At 33.8% G+C, this 19,446-nt stretch overlaps 1 protein-coding gene across 8 annotated transcripts in view; it reads left to right on the top strand.

Moving 5' to 3' along the window:
• Positions 1-19,446, top strand: part of XRCC4 (X-ray repair cross complementing 4) — a 262,099-nt gene that overhangs the window by 135,645 nt on the left and 107,008 nt on the right. For 7 of the 8 annotated variants that reach the window (XM_077759852.1, XM_077759851.1, XM_077759850.1 and 4 more), the window contains one exon: positions 9,324-9,471. In XM_077759852.1, the coding sequence (XP_077615978.1) occupies positions 9,324-9,471 (148 nt within the window). Of the gene's footprint in view, positions 1-9,323; positions 9,472-16,683; positions 16,794-19,446 lie in introns of those variants that run through there. The other variant, XM_077759854.1, reaches the window with a different exon arrangement.

The raw sequence follows: 19,446 nt of genomic DNA, 5'->3' as shown, positions 1-19,446 counted from the left end.
TCACTGTTTGGTTTCACTTCTCCACACCCAATTTATAGATTAAAATAAAAACCTTCACAGAGTTCCATATAGTCTTTTTGTCAGTGATTAATGGCAAGGTTTAGGATCCTTCTGAAGTATTTTATTAACTCAGTATATACATTATCTTAGTTATTTGACTATTTGGCAGAGATTTTTTTTTTTTAAATTCTTAGTAAAAGTAGTGCTTTAATCACATTTGGTTTGAAGGCTAGTTGGGACATGTCTGGCATTGCAGATCTTTTTGAAAATCTTTGCACAGTTTTCAAGGGAAGCCTCTGAAATTTAGCCTCATATTTGTCTCTTTACAGAACCATTATGAACTCGCAAAATTATATCACAAAAGCATTAATCTTATTACAAAGAGATTTAAAGAAGTACAAGTAAAATAGACTACTTTTTCTTAATGTATCAAAGTTATTTGAACATTTTCAAACATTAAACAGATACTGGCAAACTGAAGTGGAAAAGTACATCATGTCACATAAACTCAGTCAAGTCCCTCCTGCTAAAAAAGAAAGTGTCTGTGACTTAAAAGTCACAAAGAAATCATCTGTAATCGGGGCGCCTCGGTGTCTCGGTTGGTTAAGCGTCCGGCTTCGGCTCACGTCATGATCTCACTGTTTGTGGGTTCGAGCCCCATGTTGGGCTCTGTGCTGATAGCCAGCTCAGAGCCTGGAGCCTGTTTCTGATTCTCTGTCTCCCTCTCTCTCTGACTCTCCCCTGCTCGCTCGCTTGCTTGCTCGCTCGCTCTCTCAGAAATAAAGAACACATTAAAAAAAGAAAAAAAAAAAAGAAATCATCTGTGACCTTATGTATCTAGTTTACTGTGTAATTATGTAGCTCTTTACTTTTGCTACACTTTTGTTATTTATTTTGAGAGAAGGAGAGCACATGTGCAATCGGAAGAAGGGCAGAGAGAGGGGGAGAAAGAGCCACTCAAGCATCCCAACTTTTCCTACTTTTGTCCTTTTCAGATTTTGACTCACTAGTTAAACTAGTGGTCTTGTCCTCATCATCACCAAGTTAAGAGAGTCTGGTAACACATTATTTAAAACAGTGTCGCTGGGGTGGACCAGTCGTTTAAGCATCTGACTCTTGATTGCAGCTCAGGACATGGTCTCAAAGTTCATGAGATCTAGCCCTTCCTGGGGCTCTGCACTGGCAGTGTGGAGCCTGCTTGGGATATTCTCTCTCTTTCTCTCTCTCTCTCTCTCTTTCCCTCCCTCTCTCTCTCTCTCTCTCTCTACCCCATCTCTCTTCCCCCCTCCGTCTCCCTCTCCCTTTCCCTCTCCCTCTCTCCCCCTTTCCTGCTCATGTTATCTCTCTCTCTCTCTCAAAATATACATTTTAAAAAATACATAATTTAAAACAAAACTGAAAGATTTCATATACCATTTCTTTAAAATGGGTGTGTTTTATTTTGTGTCCAAAGTTTTCATTCATACCACTTCAGTGAAATCCTAAGCTCTGTAAAATATCTAGGCTTTATTAAAAGTTGACCGAAATTTAAAAAATGGAAATTTCAAAAACCTTTCAATCTCTCTGAAGAAAATGTTAAGACTTGCCTTACATTGACAGAAAACCATTCCTGTCTCATGTACAACAATGAAAGCTTTATGCACAGTCCAAACATTTCATGACATAGGTGACAGGCAGAGGCCTCTTCACAAAGCTGTTGAAAGCTGAAAAACTGTAGTTTTGTTTTCAGAAAACTCATTAACCATTAGAACTGCTTTCCAGTGTTTGTTATTTTTAACTACCAAATGATATAAATTGAAGGCTAGTGTTGCTCTTTCATAAACTGCTTTTCCTCACTGATATTTTTCTTTTCTTAATGTTAACTAGACTACCAGCAGCTCACATAGCTAAACAGTAGAAAAGTATTTTACATAGATTCAGAACAACTTTTAAGAAGTTATCTGTTAATTTTGTTAGCATTTAAGAATTTATATCAGCCAGCCAACTAATATGCATTGAGGGATTACTGTGTGTTTAGAACCCAGCTAGTCTGTCTGACAATAGCAGTGAATAAGACAAACTCAATCCCTACCTTCATGGAGCTTACAAATATTAGAGAAATTATTACAGCATGATGAAATCTACTAAGAATGCTGTGGCACCATATAAAGGACTATCCAAAAAGGTGACGGTATAGCTTCAATTTAGAAATGCTGTTTGAATTCACTCTTACAAAGCCTTAAAACTTAATTTTTTTATCTAAAAATTTTTTAATGTTTATTTTTGAGAGAGAAAGAGAGGCAGAGAGGGGGACAGAGAGAGAGGGAGACAGAGAATCCGAAACAGGCTCCAGGCTCTGAGCTGCCAGCACAGAGCCTGACGCGGGGCTTGAACCCATGAACCGCGAGATCATGACCTGAGCTGAAGTTGGACACTTAACTGACTAAGCCACCCACGTGCCCCAAAACCTAATTTTAGAACCCAATCTTTTAGAACCCACTTTGAGTAAGCCCAGTTTACTCAAAGTGAGCTAGCCTTTTACATTTTCTCCTTTGGGAAATCCACTACATCCCATACTGATGATTATGCTTTCAAAACAAATATTTATATAAGGACGAAAAGTAATGTGAGAAATCAAGTTGTAATTAGTGCTTAATAATGAAAGAGAAAAAGCTTCACAGATTAGTGTGGAAAAACTAGTAAAAGATTGGAAAGCTGCATCTACACTAGAACTTTTAAATTAGTTCCTTTATATAATTGTTTCAGTGATTTATGGTATTCTTGCAAATAGTGGCGTTCTCCCTCTCTACCCAGCTGTAATCTTTTTGAATACCTGGTAGTGGTGTCTTCTGGATAGTCCTTGACACATAGAAACACTTATGTGTTGAATAAGTGAAGGAATGACTGAAACTTTAAGATGTAAAGAACTGAGTTCATTTGGTTAATTTTTTTAAAAAATCACATTGTTTTATAGGTGCAGAACAATACTTAATATATTCAAATTACCATTTTTTAAATGCTGTGAATACTTCTGGAGTCTGTACTTTATCTTTAGTGGCCCACCCTGCCTCTGACATTGACAGTATTGGATTTCTAAAAATGACCTCTTACATTACCCTGGTGTCAGTAGGTATTTGTCATTAAGTAACCTCCAGCTGTGCCAGCTAAAAGAGGAGCTTGGCTTTTAGAAAAGTATTTATATGTGGACACGCACACAGACACAGACACATACAGTTTAGTGTGATGTTACTTGGTGATTGTTGATTAATAAGTTAAACCATTGACCTTTTATGTAAGGTGGTCATCATTTATTCAGATTAGATTATGAAAACTGGGTAGCAACTGATTACAGATTTGAAAAAGGTCTCTTTGATGAATGGTGAGGGAAAATAATGTTTGCTTGTTTGGTCAGATTAGAAATTTACTACCTCAAGATAGGCCACTTTAAGATACTGCTCATTGAAGAATGATGTGACCTACCTTATCTCAACTTCTTTTTTACTTATCTTTATACTGTCAATAAGACAAACTACAGGAACACGAAGTAGCCCAAGTCAATGGTTGGCTGTTTTCCCTAGTGAAAGAAATAGTGTTTTTTGAAGTTTCATATTTAATTAGGGTCATATCTTGAGGTTTGGAAAACAGAATGACTTATTGAATGTAAACCCTTCATAAATATTTTTGAAATGATTAAATGAATAAAATAGTGAGAAAACAGCCACAGCAGACTGGCTACTATGTATTTATAATGAATAGTTCTATCATAATTGAGTTATTTTGATTTTTGGAAAACCAAGAATCCATCTTATTTTGGGTTTTTTATTGTTTTAGCTTTATGTCTCTCTTAAGCTATAGATGGTAGCCTAAAAGTTCCTCAGATTAATCTAAATTAATCTCAACTTGATCTTTTCTAAGGGCACACAGATTTTATTAAAATATTTAAATGCTGATATCAAATATTTTTGACACTATGATTTATAAAACATTTTATCTCATTTGATCATGTCAGAAATCATGTTTAAACTATGCTTCTCATCTTAAGAACTTAAATTCTGTAATATGATCAAGGTAAATGGCAGAAGTAGAGACCCAGACCTAGATCTTCTGATTCTGCTTTTTACTGCACCTCATCTAGGGGGATGTAAATGAGTAAATTTTGATTAAAAAATAAAATATACATTTGAAAATAAGGGTTCAAGTCAATATTTCTCATTATAACACTTCGGGTAATATATTAGGGATATAGCAAAGTAAAAGGCATGACCACTAGCTGGCGGGTGTTTATGATCTAATTGAAGAAACAAGATGTATCCATAAAAAGAATACCAATGTAAGACAACATGTGTGTACTGAGTATGTGTGAAGCTTACAAAGAAAGGAGAGATTGCTGTGGACTGGAGCTACTGGTATGACTGGAGTGACCGAATTGGGCTGTGCTGGAAGGGAGCGCACAATTGAGTTTACCAGATAGTTTAACTCATGAGATTTATGCAAATAGCTGGCAGTTTAGCCAACAGTGTCATTTCATCTGGACATTGAGACATTGAGAGTACCCAGAGAAGCCAACACCGCCTCTCATGTCTGAATCCTGCCAAACTCCTGTGGTTCTTCTGTCAGAGGAGAAGAAGTGTGGCTTTCTCTGGAGCCACCTTTCACAATAACAAGGCTTGTGTAAAGATGCCCCATTTTCTAGATTCAGTGAACCTAATGAGAACTTGAAATTCATCCCACCAGTGTTTCAGCTGTAGTAAGTTCATTGGCAAGAGTTTTTGTTTTTTTTTTTTTCTTTTCTTTTCTTTTCTCTTTGAAAAAAAAAAATCCTGGAAATGCTGAAAGACACATTGTCATGACAGAGGCTGATAATAATAGTAAAATCTGAGAATTCTGGAGGTGAGATCTCAAGGGAAAAAAACCATTCAGTATTAAATTCGTACTTCTTTGCTTAGACCTGAAAGGTTGCAAATTTATTTAGCATATCTGTCTCCTTTTTCTCTTCCCTTCTTCCTTGCTGTCCATACTTATCTAGTCATGCTCTGTGTCTTCCATGAATACCATTCCCACCAGACCACATGTCTTCTCATTATCCTTTGAACATTTGCCATTCTTTTCCAACTTTCTTCAAGTTATTTTTCATACATAAAATGAGTCCATACAGTCTGGTAAAGTTAATAAGAATTGATTTTTTTCCTTAAAAATGGGATGCAGTACTTGAAAGTGAAAACTTCAGTCACTGCCCTTAAAAATATGAAAGGTTATGAATAATACAGACTTGGAAGTCCCATATTTGACTTCATATATATACATATACGCATATACGTGTGTGTGTGTGTGTGTGTGTGTGTATTCTTCAGATCCTTTGTCATATATAAAATGGGTCTGCTTATTTGGAGACCCAGAATAATTTTTCAAGGGATCCAATGCCAGAATAGCAATAAAGTATCCAGTATCAAGACCAAATGGAGTTAGAGGATCAAATATTAGCAAAGTAGAAGATGGAGGTAGGATGGGTCGAAATTTGAGGACTGCTGAAAGTGAGCAACATTATGCTTAGGTACCAGGGGCGCCTTGGGTGGCTCAGTCGTTTAAGCATCGAGTTTGGCTCAGGTTATAATATTGCAGTCCATGGGTTTGAGCCCTGCATCAGGCTCTGTGCTGACTCAGAGCCTGGAGCCTGCTTTGGATTCTGCATCACCCTTTCTCCCTGCCCCTCCCCAACTCACGCTCTGTCCCTTTCTCCTTCAAAAATAAATAAACATTAAAAAAATTAATGCTTAGGTACCAAGTGTGGAACTTCTGCCTCTTCTTCCTGGTTTCTGGCATTGATGGAGAGGAAAGAATAGCATGGAACCTTTTACTTTTCTTTAAAGTCTATATAAACATTACCAAAAGTTTATTTTAAAGGAATATATGAATTAAGAAAATTCATTACAATGCCGTTTTCTATTACATGTATAGAATAAACTGAAGGAAAAACTATTTCCCATAGTAAAAAAAAAATCAAAAAAGATATATTTGGTTTAAACAGTAATTAATTTGTATGCTAGCCCCTTTTCCTCATGGCCACATTAAAGAGAAGCTACCCTGTCATTGTCAAGAAAAAAGAGTAAAAATGGTGCAGTGAACTGACCCAAAACACTTGGTTATACACAACTTTTAGATTCTTTCTGGTAAATAATGAAAGATACCAAGAAGCTTGAAGTGTGAGGATAATTATAGTAAATTGTCAGATTAAGTCCCTCCTGCTGTACACACACAGTTCTCAACTTAATATTTAGTAACAAGTAAGCACAAAATAATTTATGAACTGGTTATATACTTGAAGAAATTCCAGCTGTCTGTTTTTTTAGGTGTCTCAGTCACACTCTCGTATAAAAAGTTTACTTTTGGCAAATATAAGGGAGGAGTGATGAGGCGGGAATGATGATTTTTTCTGATATCAGATGACTACAGTTGTCCAGAGTTCACAACTGGACACAGAACCACTTAAAAATTTACCACGGATATCATCTCCAAGATTAAACAGACCTCAGTGGATTATATCTACTTCATAAAGTGGTGGGGAGTACCTCTCTCAAATATTTTAGTCAATTTGTGTTTCTGGAATACATTTAAATTCACTCATGAGAGCCCATATGCCATATTCATCCTTCTTGTTTTCATGCTTTGTGTTCATCAGGAGATCCACATTTTTGTCATTCAGTATATTAATAAACTATTATTTATATACAAATGGCCATTTATATACAGAAAGGCCTCTCGTAGCTCCCTCAAGAGTATGGTCTTTACTATTACAGTCAGAGAAAGACAAATACCATATGACTTCACTCATATGAGGACTTTAAGACACGGAACAGATGAACATAGGGAAAGGAAACAAAAATAATGTAAAAACAAGGAGGGAGCAAAACATAAGAGAGTCTTAAATATGGAGAACAAACAGAGGGTTGCTGGAGGGGTTGTGGGGGGGGGATGGGCTACATGGGTAAAGGACATTGAGGAATCTACTCCTGAAATCCTTGTTGCACTATATGCTAACTAACTTGGATGTAAATTTAAAAAATAAGTTAATAAAACAAAACAAAACAAAAAAAAAAAAAAGAATCCCACAGTCTGCTCCTGGGCTGTGCATCTTTGAGTAGATGTTAACAGCATCAGGGTTATAACTCACTCTGACTAACAACACACATTTAATTTCATTGTATTTAAAGTAAGTTCTAAACTTTATAACATAGTATAACCATATTGCATATAAAATATCCTTTTGGGTACCAATAGGTTAAGTCATTATTGGGAGTTTTAATTTGAATGTCAGAACTTTTTGATAACTCAATTTTTTAAATTTTACCTTAACATTTTAACTTAAACAAATTTAATATTATTACCTTCTGGATGTACAACATGTCATTAAATGCAGTCTTTTTTCATGTCGACAGTTGAAATATCGACAATTGAAATAACTCTGACACTCTCACTAGATTTGTTCATAGGCAAGTCTGTACTTTGTTAATTGCTTATGTAACTGAGTAAATTCTATGTAAGAACAAACTGGGGATGAAATCAGGGAACCAGGTATCTTCCATACTTATCCCACAGCCTAATAAATTAGTGAAGTCATTCAGCTTGAATGTCTTCAGAGAAACACCCTTTGTTATTTTCTCTGCTTTACTAACACATTTGTAGGGATTAGTAAAATAAAGTAAGAGTAATCTAGTGGAAATTCTGTGCCCTAATAACTTAAACAGCTTTGCAAAGTAAAGTATGCTTTGATTGGTAATCAGTATTTTAATATTTATCAAGGAATACTTTATCCACTAGGGAGAAATATTTTTTAGTTGTCTTACGATAAAATATCAACTCAAAGGTTGTGTGAGTTCAAGTTACTTAACCTGTCTAAAGCTGTGGTTTCTTTATAAGTAAGATGAAGGTAATAATATTAAGTTCCTCTCAAGGTTAAAGATTAATAATATATGTTAAACCTGTAATGAAGTGTCTATCACATGTGTTCTAACAAATGGTAGGCATTTTAAGAAGAAAGACAAAAGACTTCGAAGAGAGTGGTCAACAGTGTTCAAGTAATTTCAGGACTCTTAAAGCATGGGTTACACCAAGTGATAACTCAAAATACAGACTTTTCTTCTAGAATGTGATACATGTGTGCCTGATAAACCACTCACTCTGCAGAACTGTGCACTAAAAATAAGCTTATGGGGAAAATGAGCTTATGGAGGAAATTAAGTTTAGGCAGACCACTCAAAATCTATGCAGCTTTACATTGTTGTTATTAGTTCTCTGGTTACAATCCTAATGGAAATATTAACTCTCCTAACTTTCTACCAACATTTGGACCCAACGTCACAATCACCTAACCATTTTGCATCACATTTCCCCTCAAATTGAGGAGATGGCAGTTACTGAGTGCATTTGATTCCAGTACTTTTCATCAAAATTGAACATCTGACTTAAACTACAGAGAAAAACATGTTCACAGCTTCTTTCTTGAACAGAAAGCTGAACTGTTGCAAAGTGTAGGGTTCTTGACTCCACTAAACTAGCATGTCAACATGCTAGAAAAAAATCATATGATGTAGCAAGATACCCAAAGTCTAAATTATATTTATATTGTTCATTATTTACCAATGGCAAAGGAGTTCTTTTATATAAATATATAATATAGAGGAATATACTGTGTATTAGATGAAAGAATTCTGAACTTCCCTAAAGCTCGTTGGAGCTAAGTTGTTTATAGGGAGTAAGGAATATAAATCATACATGTTTCTTTTCTTGCTTCTGTTTCAGCTGTATCAAGCACTTTTAGGGATAGTTTAATGGGTTAGCTGCAGTAGAGAAATTTGTTAGAGTTTTCATACATTTCTCCTGTACATATTCCCCACAGTTGGCTAGAGAGTATGAAATTATCTCTGGACCACTAGCAGAAGTCCCCATTCCTCTTAATAATTACTGTTTAATATCAATTTGCTTTATCCTGTTCCTATAGCTGTATTTTCCCCCCAAGAAAATACACCTCTAAAAGGTGCCTCTAAGGCACTTCTGTCTCATTCTAGCTCTGAGAGATCAAACCGCCTATGATGTATTTGGGAACGTTGTTGTGTGAGATAGGCAGAAACCATTTTGATCAAGTTATTCCATGTGTACAATATACTTTACATTTTACATGAAAGTATTACAATCTAGCTGGCTTACTTTACTAACTATTCATGAATTAATAGAAATGCAGTTATGCTAAATTTTAATTGTATCACTTCCTGTCAGTGCTAAAGCAGCGAGTTCTTACAAATCAGATGCATAATTTTGGTGGGTCATGTTTTTATATTGTTTTATTTTAGCTACTTCTGGAGGAGATGATTCCATTATTTCAAGTCCTGATGTCACTGATATTGCACCAAGTAGAAAGAGGAGGCAGAGGATGCAAAAAAATCTTGGAACAGAACCTAAAATGACTTCTCAGGTGATTCAGCCTCCAGAAAAGGAAAAGTAAGTTTATTTGTTTTTTTGTTTATGCCAAATTATGAGATATTATTTTAAAATCTAATACCTGATCTCAGGAATTATCTTTTTATTTCTGAATTTATTTAAGGCTGTTTTTAAAGAACAAAAATTGTTATTTTGGAAATTGTCAAATGTTCAAATCAATATCTTTTCTCTGGTATTTGGTTAATTCCTATAAATATTTAAAACAGAAGTGCTAAAAATATCAGTAAAATGTTTTTTCTTGTGATTTTTATAAATTAATTAGAAATGGCATGTAGACACCAAAAATATTAGAATCCATCTTGAGTTCAGTAAAGTATTTCAATCTGACTTACTGATTTAAGTAGACCCATGTAGCGTTCGAATTAGCTACCTGATTTGATCATGCTTGGAATTTTTGCAGTGAAATGTCTCTTCCTAGTCCACAGCTATTGGGAATTATGTGCTTTATTTTTACAGATTTTCACTCTTTGGTTCAGATACCCTCTTTTGATCTGCATCCCAATTTAGTTTTAGTGAATTGAGGAGTTGGGATAATTAACATTTTATTGCAACAAAACAGTCAGCATTTATAAAGACTATTTATCAGTTGAATCCCAAACGAATGTGCAAATCGTGTGTGTGTGTGTGTTTGTGTATGTGTGTATGCCATGAGAATTTCTTGCTTTTCCTTTAAACTTTTTATTAATTAAGCAAATAGTTAATGAACAGTAGCCATATAACAAATGATATTACAGATCAATGGTTTCACAGTGTGGAATTAGGACCCCCAGGACAGTCCACAAGCTCCATCTCTTCTTCAGTTCCATACCTGTGTGAGGCCAGTCTCTTTCATATATTTCAATTAAAATAATATATCACATCTGATTAAATGCAGCAGCTTATGAGAATCCAACTCTTTTCATTCAAGCCAGACATGAAACAGATTTACAAAAGTGTAAACATAGTCCTCATGAGATTTTTTGTTGAAATATAATGATCTTTCCTAAAGAATATCATATCATATGTTATTATATACTAGGTTTATTCTTTTTTTAATGAATTAATAAAGATTTATAAATTTCCTGGTTTTTAATTTTGAATATGATTAATATACTCAATATAAAAACACCTCTTGAGGTCCTCAAGAACTTTCAAAAGTGAAAAAGACTTTTTTTTTACATTTAAAATTTTTTTGCTTCTGAGAGCAAAAAGTTTTTAGAATTTTGTTGTAGACAATGAAGATGCCAAGACAGGTACAATCCAAGCCTTCAGGAAATGACAGCCTAACAGGAGAGAGTTTTTGAGTTTATGGTATGAAAGTAAGCATTGTTCAGTTAATAGTGAAATTGTTTTGTTTGTCTATTTATCATTGGGTTTCTATTCTCTCCACAATTGGCCTGATGTACAGGTACTCAAAAATGCCATTATGTCTTTATGCCCTTATGTCTTCAGACAATACATATAAAAACAATATACACTAAACTCTTATTGATTTGTACTTAGCATCTGAATTTATTCATTACTCGTAAACATCTGGCTTCATAGAGTTCAAAGGGATCATATCTCTTATTTAATATCTATCTATTTATCATAAATATCTGGCTTCATAGAGTTCAAAGGTATCATATTATCTCTTTTATTTAATATCTATCTATCTATCTATCTATCTATCTATCTATCTATCTATCTATCTAACTGAGAGAGAGAATGAGCGGGCGGTGAGGGGAAGAAGGAGAAGGAGAGGAAGAATCTTAAGCAGACTCTATACTCATTGTGGAGCCCAGTGTGACACTTGATTTCACAATTGTGAGATCATGACCTGAGCTGAAATCAAGAGTTGGACACTTAACCAACTGAGCTACCCAGGCACTCCTGTATTATCTTTTAAATAATGAACCAAAAATATTTCCAATTTGCAAATATTAGAGTAGCAGAAATATACCTGTATATTAATATGGGAAAAAATAAGATTACAAGCCGTTTGAAGTATTCCAGAAACTCTGTACTTCATTCATTCGATCTGTAGGCAAATGAGCAATGAGTATCAATTGTGTGCTAGACAGAAAGTAGATGTTGGGAATTCAAGAGAATGGAAGACAGACACGGCCCCTTTCCTCAGGGAACTTTTGGTGTAATTGTTTGGTCTGATGATGATGTCAGGGTCTAGGGAAAGAATGAAATGCATTGCTTTTATGTTAGAGAGCTACACCTTAGTTCTTTCCAATCTGTATATGAATGATATACAAGGTTTTGAGGTTACCAACATTTTCTGATTACACAATATTGCTTGAACAGGTTTCCAATACACATGATACAGAGATGAAAGAAGTTTAGATCTGGGTCAAGACTAAATATTTTATTTAGGCTTTTTAATAAAGATAGTGTATTTTCTTCTATCAATTGTATGCAATTAATGTGTTCCTTTTCTATATTTTGATAATCATGTTAGCACTTATTGTGTTTATTTTCACTACTTTAAAAGTTGATATCAAGCCATATGAGCTTCTTTGAATTGTCTACTAATTATATTACTTTGGACCTTTTGGCTCAACTGACCCTAACAAGAAATGGAAAACATATGTTAGATGTCAGGAAGAATTTTAAAGATTAAAGGAAATTTAGTTTATCAATCAAATGTTGAGTGGTTGATATCCTGCTCTACAATTCCTCTTGCTTTGCTCAAATAAACAGAGAGAGAAAGTATGTATTTTGTTTTTATTTTCTTTTACCCTTTGGGTTTTGTTTTTTCCATTTTGAATATAGAAGACTGAAATTCTATGGCTCCTAAAGTTTGGAGTGCTAGTTCTTTCCCAGTTTTTTTAAAATCAAAAACATTAGAAAGCTTCTATAAAACAAAAAAATAAAAACAAGCTCACAAATGTAAAGAAAACTTAAAATAAGTCGGTCTCAAATATTGATGGTTAACCCTTATTTTATATTTTTAAATTGAAACTACTACCTAAATTAAAATTATCACTTCATAATGCTATCTCATTCACTTATAAGGAACTAGGTTATTTTACTTTTTAACCATAAACACAACTTAAATATGATATGCAAGGAGCACATTCTGACTTTTTAATATTGCCATCCTAGTGAAATGGGATTAGAGACCCCAATCCACTAATTCTAAGCATACCTCACTAACACAGATCAAACCGAGGTCTCAGATTCACATAAAATGCCCTAAAACCACTCCCACTTGGGATGTAGCTTAAAAATTTGGATTATAATTCCAAAGATTCCAATCTAGAACCTTAAGGCTGGTGTTCTTCCCTCACTCTATTCTTGCAATCACAAAATTAATTGTGTATATTTCTGTCTCCTAATAGATTGTAAGCTCCTTCAGGCAGTGGACCAAGCATGGGCTTTGTAAGAAAATATTGGTTGTGCTGCTCTGGAAAAATAATTATATAAATCTTAGCCTGAGTTGTTTTTTATCCATAAGAAGGGTAAATTAATATCTACCTTGTAGGGTTTGTGTAAGATTTAATGAGAAATCACATATAAAACATTTATCACAATTCTTATATATTTTCTATCTCTCTCTTCTCTGATACCTTGCCACTATATACCAATAAAAGTATCACTTAAATGCTTAAATAAATATAAAAATTACCATGATTTTGTGTTATATATTAGTATTAGTATAGATTAGTATATACACAGATTAACATACATTAGTATTTTTTTTTAGGAGTACAGAGTAACCCATGGTATTTAGAAATATACTAAAAATTTTACATTGTGAAATACTCGTAAACACATAAATTTAAAAATAATTTTCTCATTCATAGACATCCTTTTTTTTTAACCTTACCTTTTTCATGAATTTTAGTTGTTAATACCTCATTAATGTGTAAATAATTTATTGCTAAATCATGTTTCTGTTTTGGAAGTAGTACATAGGTCGAAGTATAATAAACTTGTAGATATTGGAAAAGTTTACATATCAACTGGTGTGATCCTTTCAGTTTACAAGTGGAAAACTAAATTCCAGAAAGAGGAAATGATTTGCACAAACTCCAATAGACATAAAAAAAAAATTAAATCAGAGCACCTATGATCATCCCTTCCTCCACTTTGTTTTTGAAATGAAGAGCTGGATAAACCAAGGGAAGCCCAAGAAAAAATGTGGAACAGGCCCACTTGGGACTATTTGAAGGGACTAGAGGCCCTAGAATTCTTCAAAGAGGGCTTAGGACACTAAGATGTTTAGAATTAGGGGTCACTATCTTTACAGCCCTTAGTAGTAAATACACCAATGTATATGTGAAGTTGTCAGAGAAAAAGGTGTTTAGAAAGTTAGGAAATTGTAACTTAGCTGCCTTTGATAAAAAATGCATTATTTTTCAACTGAGAGAAGTAAATCAACTTATAAATAAACTTTTAAAATTTCTGGGCAAACTGTGTATACTAAATATAAAAGAAGACTTTGTAGTAAAGTTATTTGTACCAATAAAAATGCTAGATAGTGAAATACACAATATAGTTTTTATCGGAAACGTGAGTGAGAAGTACTATGGAAGTGTTTACTATATTCTAGAAGATATTGAAGTATATTGTTTATGTTATACTAAAGATAGAAAAGTGAAGTCAATCCTCATATATTTTCTTTTGATTAAAAAAATGCCTAAAATTTCAGGTATAAGGTTAAACTGAATAGTGAAACCACATAAAGATGATTCAAGTCTGTTCAATTTCTTCATTCTGATCCTCTCTTAGCTCCTTTCTAGGTAGAAAGACAGCAAGGTTTTCTTCAGACAGATGTAAAGAATCAGGCAAAGCAGAGGAAACTTGTCAATGTCTGGGCTCTAAAACACCATTTAATGAATAAATAGCAACATGATTAGTGAATAGCTACATAACTTTCAATAGCACATTAATTTGTCAATAGATGTAAAAGCTATAATGAAGATAATTTCTCAGCAGATTACCTAATGTTATCATAGTAACAAAGTAAAATTCCATCCTTATATGAAAATAATTATTTAGCCATATAAGAAAATATTAAAAATAGTAAGCTATAATGGCATTTGTAATGGTCACAGCTTTTATAATTAAGTATTGTGTGTTTTGAAAGTTCCTAGAAAAATTGTGTCGCTCCCAATATCTTCAAAATATTTTGTAACCCAAGACAAATGTAATTTTCTAAGTCTTTGAGTTTACTCTAAAAAACTAATAATACCATCTCAAGTGGTAACTATGTACTATGGAAACATTAACTCAATTCTGTCTTATAATGCAAAAACTCTATTGCACAAAGATACAGAAAATTTAAGTAACTTATCCACAGCCACACGGTGAGTGATTTTAAATAATAATTCTGTGGATCAGTGAATAACTTATTCTCCATTTTTCATAAAAGAGTGAGAGACTGTCTTTTCATGGATGAGTAATTCCAGTTGCTGAATTTAGCCATAAAAGTAGTTTAATTATTATCATTATCCTATTACTGTTACTGTTACTCTTAATAAATTAAACTGCTGGTTCTGCATCAACCAGCAACTATAGTTAATAAAGCTGTTTGACCAATGGTGTTTTCTTTCAGTTAACTCTGCTAAAGTAGATATTGCCTGCTTATAAACCTATACTACGTGGTAAAAGTACATGAAATATTTGGTTGTATTTCTCTTTAAGTGTATGTTTTAAGGACATTGAATAGAAGTAACTCTTAGATGACCATTATCAAGAGTTTTCAAAATTCTGAATACTTAACTAATTGTGTAGGTACAAAGATATTCTACTGTACTGTTTTTCTTTGTATTCTTTGCCATGCTTAATTAGAAAAAAAATGAAACAGAGAATGAATGCATTATATAATTTTTTATACTTCCTAGTGAAAAATTGCACAGAAAGTTTGAATTTATAGGTTACATTACCACGGCATTAATCATTATATAGCATTAAGTTTATCTGGGAAGGTTGTTTTCAGTTCTAAGAATATGGTGGCTTTCTTTTTAAGTTGCTCACAATGTTGGGGCGCCTGCATGGCTTAGTCAGTTAAGCAGCCAACTGTGGCTGAGGTCATGATCTCATATCTTGTGGGTTTGAGCCCCGCGACAGGCTCTGTGCTGACAGCTTGGAGCCGGGAGCCTGCTTCAGATTCTGTGTCTCCCTCTTTCTCTGTACCTCCCCTGTTCTCTCTCTCTCTCTCTCTCTCTCTCAAAAAATAAACACTGAAAAATAAAATAAATCATTAAAAAACAAAGTTCCTCACAATGTTATTTCCTCTGTATCCTCTGTGGTAGCCTCCGAGTAGAGTTTATATTCATAGTATGACTATTACATGATTTCACATTGACATTAGAAATACACAGTAGATACTGTTTGTTGAGAAGAAAAGAATTCTATCTATTGTTTTCCCTCATTCATATACTCATTCATTCATTCATTCGTCATTCATTTTATAGAGTACTAGGGATACACTGCTGAGACAGGCCCTGATGTCATAAAGCTTAGTCTGTGAGAGAAGACACACATTAATTATATCATTAAATCAATATATAATTGCAAACTTTTGAAGGATTGCAGGCTTTAGGGGAAACATGGCAAGGGGAGCTGTGGCTCGAGGAATCATTTGAGCTCTCATATGAAGGATAAAGAAGAGTGACATGGTGGAGTAGAGAGCAGAGTACTTAATTAAAGTCCAGAGGCAACAGCCTGTGAGCATGACCCAGGTGTCATGTGTAAGCGATGGCGTGTAGGGAGCCAGAAGGGCGCAAGTGTGATGAGACTGAGGACTGCTCAGAGGCCACACCAAGCTGGCTTTTTTGCTTCTTGTTAACAATTCAGACTTTCCTTGAAATAGTATTTCTGTTTCTTATATCACAGGGGACTTTTCTTCTGCTTTCTCTACTTTTAATACTGTTTTTAAACTCACACTCTTAAGAGTTATAAAATATCATATTGACTAGAAAACTCTGATATTTTCATCCTTATTGCATCTTCTTACATATGATCATTTAAAATTATCTAAAACCATTTTTCTTAATTTTTTCTTTTTTTAACAATATTTTCAAACTGCTAATGTTGTACAATTTTGGATTCCCAATAATACAACTTTCATTCTTTTGAAACACAGGAAACTAGGAAATTGAAAACATAACAAAACTTATGTAGAGTGTTCCCAGGGATAATAGCTTAAATTGGCATGTGTTAGCAGTCCTGAGATATAGGATTGTACTGTTCTTTTGTCTTTTTATGGTAAATATAAATGCTTTTTTTTTTCAGGAATATTTTTAGATCTTTGAAGAGTTCCTACTTCTAGTAAGACTCTGAAATCCTTGAACGTGTTATATATTGATAAATATTCATTAAACAATTTTAGTGTGACTGATCCACACACTATGATTATGCTTGGGGAACACGCATCCTGTTCTGTCAACCAGAATCAACACATAAGAGTTATTATTCAACATAACCATATGCTGCACATTCCTCACTATGTACTATCTTACATCAGTTGAAATTGTGATTTATAGAGTTGTTTGGTGTGACTTTTTAATCCTGTGTATTAAACAAAATGAACCAGCTGTCAAAGACTACAGAAATTGTAAGATTACTTTCGTTTTTATATACTTTATTAATATCAGATAAAATGCTCAGTATAAACAAAAATATTGTGAAATTATAAATATGTAAGGGCACAATATATATCTAAATGAAATATTGCCACGTTCAGGCTTTATTAGGTACTGAGTTTAAATTTTTAATGAGGTCATGCTTTATAATACAACATAATAACCAAGGAAGAATTTTTTATTTAAAATTCTTTAAAATTCAGAAGCTCTTCATTCTTCCAACATTCCAAAACAACGAATGTAATAGAAGTCTTTTAATAGCATTCTGTTGGTATGGCATGAAGTCAGTGATGACCAGGTAGACTCATGGGATGACCTTAACAAATAGATTAATTCATTCATTCATGATTTACTTATTTGGCAACATTGAGTCAGTGTATCAGTCTTGATGAAATTAGCAACCAGTGAATTAAATCAGTCAATGAACAAAATGCTCAAATTATATTATTTGATTAATACTTTAATGCTTGTCACATCTTCAGCTGTTTCAGCCTCTTTCTCCCCAGTTCTCTTAGCCTTTTTCTTGCTGTTCTCTTTCTCAACTCTGTATTTTCTCTTACTTGAAAAAAAACTGGTTTTAAGAGCTAATGAAATTAGAATCTGAACAAGGGGCCTATAAATGAAAACTTTACCTAAGAATTAAGGCTCTAACCCTGAGGAACGTGGCTAGGAAGAACCAGAACAATATACAACCAAATGAGAATTATGCTGGAAGCCAAGACAGGGAATCAAACACAGAGATGCAAACCATACAGGTCTTGTTACCAGAACTGAAATATAAAGTTCTTATTGTTTTTATCAGAAGCAACTGCTAACTTAATTTTGAGCTCCCTAACTAGAAAAAAAACAAAAACAAAAACAAAAAACATACGAGTCCCTGCTGTCGGAATTGCTAAATATATGGATCAGAACAAAGTGTCTCTAACTCTGAGATTCTGAGATTTGGTGGGAAGAAATTCAAGATGTTTATTGAAGTTAGTTGATAATGAGTCTGGACTTTATTCTTTACAATAACTTTAGCAGACTTCATTCTGTAGAGTATCTAAAGGAGATCTTAACAGGTAATCTGTAAGAGGTTCTATATTCAAATAAGTTTGTAAATGGCTGCCTACCATAGCTTCCACACTTCCATGTGCTCTAACCCATAGAATTTGGAGATATATATTTTACAGGCTCTGCGAAACCCATAGTAAATAATTCATTTGATATTGCAGTCATTTTTGAAATGTACTTAAGCATAGCACGCACATGCAGTCTGCCTCTCCCCTCCCAAAAATGACTTAATAACAGTTAACAATCCAAGGAATAATATTTTGCAGGGCTCTCGTTTGGGATATGAACTCTCAAAATTCCCAAATTTTTAGAAATATGTGAACCATAAACCGGAATTATAGAATGTTAGCCACTGAGTATATCTCAAGATAACAAATAATGTATATATGGGACCTCACAGGAAAACTGGTGCATATATGCCAATGCCCTCAATCCTCCTACCTAGTTAACTTACTGCTTGTCCAGCATATGACCATTGGGAGCAGCAGGATCATTTTCTAAGAGAATTCTAGTGATTTGAACACATTCTTAAATCCCTAAATGATACAGTTCAGCATCTCAGCTGTGGGGTAAAAACATCAAAATAATTTGGTCCAACAATACAAATAAATACTTGTCTTTAGATACTGTTGTATATTGTTTGTTTCTGCATGCTAACAAGTAAAATAAATAGGTTCACACATCTCATGCAAGGCTCAGATATGATTTAGGCTTCTATGTGATGAGTATCTTCTGAAAGCAAAGGGTTCATACAAAGGTATGTTCTACCATACAGCCTTAAAAATATTATTAAATTATAACTTTTTACAGATGTTGCTCTTTGAACTGTAGTGAAGAAAATTTAACTGGTTGTTCTGAATCAACCTGTATGTAGTCCCATTAAATAATTGTGTAGTGGTAATAATTTAGATTAGTTAGGGAGGTGGTAAATCAGCACACACATTAAGTTTATGGCTTAATTAGCCAAGGTTACACAATCGTATCAAAGTCCACATAGCTACAAGGACCAGGAAAAGATGCAGCATATTTTAGCACAGTATTTCCTTACCTCATTGAGTGGGGTTAGGCATTAACACAGCCACCACTGAGATAGTTTGTAAAACACATGGTCTTTTTGGACCCAGCATAGCTCATTTCTTTCCTTTTTAATACTGGCAGCTTACAGCATCATCCTAGATGAAATTGCACAATATATGCACTTTTGTTTAGAGAAATGATTATATACATCAGTACCTACTAACGTGAAGTTACGTCTTTCAAAGCTTTTCACGGTCCTAGGGACTCCAGTTCTGCATAGTAACCCAGTCACAGTCAAATAGAGATGGAAATAAATATTTACTATCACTGAGATTCTTTTTAT

The sequence above is a fragment of the Crocuta crocuta genome, unplaced genomic scaffold, assembly GCF_008692635.1.
Source record: "Crocuta crocuta isolate KB4526 unplaced genomic scaffold, BGI_CrCroc_1.0 scaffold162, whole genome shotgun sequence".
NCBI classification, from domain to species: Eukaryota; Metazoa; Chordata; class Mammalia; order Carnivora; family Hyaenidae; genus Crocuta; species Crocuta crocuta.
This window is presented reverse-complemented; position numbering and strand designations above follow the sequence as displayed.